Source organism: Tachysurus fulvidraco, chromosome 12 (genome assembly GCF_022655615.1).
Source record: "Tachysurus fulvidraco isolate hzauxx_2018 chromosome 12, HZAU_PFXX_2.0, whole genome shotgun sequence".
Taxonomy (NCBI): Eukaryota; Metazoa; Chordata; class Actinopteri; order Siluriformes; family Bagridae; genus Tachysurus; species Tachysurus fulvidraco.
The window spans coordinates 26,467,817-26,472,620 of NC_062529.1; the positions used below are offsets into that span (position 1 = coordinate 26,467,817).

At 42.2% G+C, this 4,804-nt stretch overlaps 1 protein-coding gene across 1 annotated transcript in view; it reads right to left on the reverse strand.

Moving 5' to 3' along the window:
- Positions 1 to 4,191, reverse strand: part of ttc27 (tetratricopeptide repeat domain 27) — a 59,419-nt gene extending 55,228 nt beyond the window's left edge. The window contains exon 1 of the mRNA XM_047821682.1: positions 3,913 to 4,191. Coding sequence (XP_047677638.1) covers positions 3,913 to 4,009 — 97 coding nt within the window. The 5' untranslated portion in view covers positions 4,010 to 4,191. The remainder of the gene's footprint in view (positions 1 to 3,912) is intronic.
- Positions 4,192 to 4,804: the final 613 nt, after the last annotated feature.

Here is a 4,804-nt window from a genome sequence, read left to right on the forward strand (position 1 = left end):
TCACCAACCAGGAAACCTCCAATAATTATAATGTAAACATGAGTCTAAAGTCACAATGAACACTTAACTATTATCTCTTAACATTTAAGGTGAGAAATGACAGGAAATGTAAGAAATGTGTAATAAAGTGTAATAAAATAGTGTGAAGTGTTAAATATAAACAGAGAAAGCTGAGAATTTAGTGCAGGTTTAGTGTGAGGAAGTTCACTAGCTGTTCACCTTCTGGTGTGTAAAGTGTGTAAAATATGTGCAGTGTTTTGTAAAGAGAAATAAACCTGAGGTAGACTGAGATACGTCTGTAATATAAAACACAGACCTGAGGTAGACTGAGATACGTCTGTAATATAAAACACAGACCTGAGGTAGACTGAGATACGTCTGTAATATAAAACACAGACCTGAGGTAGACTGAGATACGTCTGTAATATAAAACACAGACCTGAGGTAGACTGAGATACGTCTGTAATATAAAACACAGACCTGAGGTAGACTGAGATACGTCTGTAATATAAAACACAGACCTGAGGTAGACTGAGATACGTCTGTAATATAAAACACAGACCTGAGGTAGACTGAGATACGTCTGTAATATAAAACACAGACCTGAGGTAGACTGAGATACGTCTGTAATATAAAACACAGACCTGAGGTAGACTGAGATACGTCTGTAATATAAAACACAGACCTGAGGTAGACTGAGATACGTCTGTAATATAAAACACAGACCTGAGGTAGACTGAGATACGTCTGTAATATAAAACACAAACCTGAGACACTACAGTAACATTGTGTGGAATATAAAACCTGCAGAAATATGAAAAAGTCGCTGATTTTTACTCTTTTATTTACAATTCTCTCGCTCGCTACGGCTCATTTCCTGCTCATCGGTCGCCGGTTACTGAAGAGGAATCTAGCAGACCGACACGAGACGACTATATGGCGCAACCGAACATGATACTGTTACATGATTGGCTGTTAGCCTGTCACTCCCTACTGTACGTTGCTAGGTTACCAGAGAGCGAGTGCCTTTGTTAATGCAACCGATCTTGCTTCGCGACCTCCGTTTTCATCTGACGAAGAATAAAAAATACCGAATGTTTTATCGAACACATTTTTTATTTATATCGATCACGTGTCTATCGCGATACATATCGTTATCGTTTTATCGCCCAGCCCTACTATGACTATCACTGCCATTGCAGCCTCTAATACTCTCATTCCAAGAAAATATGGACAATATCTCTGAAATTCTAAATTAAAACTCCAAAAATCTAAACTATACCTTAAACCAGAATGAAACAGACTCCATCTACACACTTAATCTCTGGTTCGGACTCCAAAACCTCCATGACTATTCAATTTAAATTTATTTAACACTTTTTACAACTGACATCTGATTGGTAGTACAACACTAACACATCCTCCAACTAAGGAATTATAAATGTATCTGAAATGAAAGACTCTTTCTCTGTAATAACAGACACTACGACCAGTGAATTATAGCCTCCAGAATCTTCATCTGTCTGATTAAAGGGGCGGTCTCCGTTGTTTGAGAAACGCTTCAGAAAACTGAGTCGGGACAACAAACTAAACAAATGTGTAATGAGCAGAAAGGGGCGTATCTTGTCGATACGGGCGGAGAGAGTGTTCAGTGCGCATGTGTGACGTTAGCAGAAAGCGGTTTTAACATCGACATGGAGGATAAAAACAAAGAAAGAAAGAGAAGAAAGACTTACGATAAGGACAAGAAGTAGGACGTGTTAATATAGGATCAGCTTTCCAGCGCTGGAGAGAACTGAAGGAGCAGGAAGTTGGCCACATATTCACAGGTTGGAGTTTCCCGAGTCAATAACTCCTGAGCTAAACGCTGTTACTACACAAATAACACCTCTTTTCTATCGTAGTAATGTAGAGAGGCAGCTACAACCGCGTTTTGTGTAGTAACAGCGTTTAGCTCAGGAGTTATCGACTCGGGAAACTCCGACCTGTGAACATGTGGCCGACTTTACTTAAGACGCCGAGGCGCTTTTTTCCTTCTCGATAGGTGAGTAACGTTGGTTTTGCTTTGTTACACAGAACTAATATATGCCTTTGTCCTTTACATCATTATGCTTGTGTGGCATTTTTGCTTGTTTGTTTATCTACAATCGTATTGTTCTTCCCTTCAGCTATGATAAAGACACGTTTCTTTCTGTTAGTCGCCCGGGTTACGTATGTATGTGTGGGCGGAGCTATCGATACAGGGGTGGGACCCGTTTGGGTTAGGGGCGTGTCTGTTTTGGTGATTTTATATGTCAACAGTGGCTTTCTAAAATCAGAGACCTCACCTTTAAGGACTGTGGAGTCTGTGTACAGAATGAGAACACATCCCACCACAGAACTCCACACACTATTACAGACTTGTTGTAGGAATTACACCATCCCCAGAGGAAACAGGCCACATCTTCAGAATTGTACAGTCTCTCTGTTGGAGATTACAGACTCAATGAAATACTTTGTCAGAATTACAGATTTTATCTCCAGATTCCCTGAACAGGAGATACAGAGGATCTACAGATTAAACCTACAGACATCTACACACTCTATGCTGAGAATTACAGACTGTCCCACTTACAGACTCACACTCACTAACAGAGGAATTACAGACTGTAATTACAGTACAGGAGATGGTGTGTGTTAACAGCTGACAAAGCCGTACTCCTAACGAGCCGTGTGTGTACGGCAGAACGCAGGGCGACGGCGGAGACGAGCTTTGGAGCCTCCACAATAACAGATCTCGTGGCGTATCGTATAACTGATCACGGTACGTGTCCTGAATCAGTCTCTCTACAGGACACGCAGGACTAGTTCCCTAACCATGCTGGAGCTGTAAGCACTGTACAGCACAGCGAGCACATCACAACACACACAGTGTTAAACACATCCTCCTCCTCCTCCTCCTCCTCCTCCTCCTCCTCCTTCCTGACACTGACACTTTAGTGGACGTGTTTAAACCTTAAACCCTGCACACGCATGACATCGCGACACACCGCTCACATACCTTCGCTTCAGGGAGGATCAGGGCACAACATTCCATTCCTTCATCATCATCATCATCATCATCAGTCCCCAGCATCCTTATGGAGGAGCTAAAAAACTGCTTCTAAGTGTCAGTGTCTTCTAGCACATGAGCTGCTCTGACAAAAACACCTCTGACTGTTGGCGATGTTTGTGATTATTTTAAAAAATAAAAACAGCAGGAACAAAATGCGCGAGTTAAAAACTCTAATGTGGAAATGTGACATGCACCGGATGTGGAGTCCTGATGCAGCTTCATCATCTTCTGCACAGTGCATGCTCAATATTCCTTACACGGATAGAAGCTTGCGCGCGCACACACACACACACACACACACACACACACACACACACCTCTACACAAATAGATTTAGGAAACACAAAAACATTAAATAAAAGTAACCCATCGGTCCACACTGCCTCTTCATCCTCATCATGCCCGCAGTCCCCCCTACTCACACACACTCCCCGTTCTCCACACACACACACACACACACACACTCCCCGTTCTCCACACACACTCCCCCCCCCACTTCCCCGTTCTACACACACACACACACTCTTACCCGTTCTCCACACACACATTCCCCGTTCTCCACACACACACACACACACCCACACACTCTTACCCGTTCTCCACACACACACACACCCCACACTCCCCAACAAACACACTCCCCATTCTCCACCCCCCCCACACACACTGCCTGTTCTCCACACACACACACACACACACACACACACACACACACTCACACTCCCCGACACACACACTCCCCCCCCTAAACTCCCTAACACACAAGCAATCCCTGCTCCCCACACACACACACACACACACACACCCCGTGTCACTACCTGTGTTGTTACTGTTGTGTCCCCACCACTCAGTCCTCTGGGTTTCCGTCATTAACCCTCTCAGTATCGCCGCCTCCATCTGCACCGTCTGCTCCATTTCTCTTTAAAGGTGAAATACACCGAGTTTAATTAACACTCATTAACGCAGTAAACGACTAGTGAGAAACTCCGCTGTTGTGTTTCAACACCAGTGTTAATTCTCTTAGCTTCTTCCACATGTACCACAATGCCGTCAGTGCGCAGCCATGATAGAGCCGCGGTGCATCCTGGGAAATGGAGTTTAACGGAAGCGGAAACGCGGAGGGGAAGAATTTTAAACCGATAACATAATTATGTAAATATTTATATTTATTCCAATTAAATACTTTCTTAAAAGACAGTCAGATATTTTTATTGTTTATCTGATATTTAGAGTTTTTAGAAATGTTTTAAGCAATTAAAATAAAGTTATTAATCATGTCTAAATGTGTTGTAATGATGTAAAAACAACAATAAAGACTTTAGGAAATAAAACCATCGGTATAAATAAAGACCTAAACCACCGATCCTCAGTGCTGTTGGGTTTGTAGTCATCTAGTTCTGCTGATAAACCTTCTGTTCGGATTAAAGTTCAGCCTAAAACCTGTTATAAACACTGTTATAAACACTCACACTGTTATAAACACTCACACCGCTAAAATACAGTCACACTGCTATTAAACACTCACACCGTTAATAAACACTCACACTGTTATAAACACTCACACTGTTATAAACACTCACACCGCTAACATACAGTCACACTGCTATTAAACACTCACACTGTTATAAACACTCAGACTGCTATTAAACATTCACACCATTAATAAACACTCACACTGTTAATAAACACTCAGACTGCTAATAAACACAC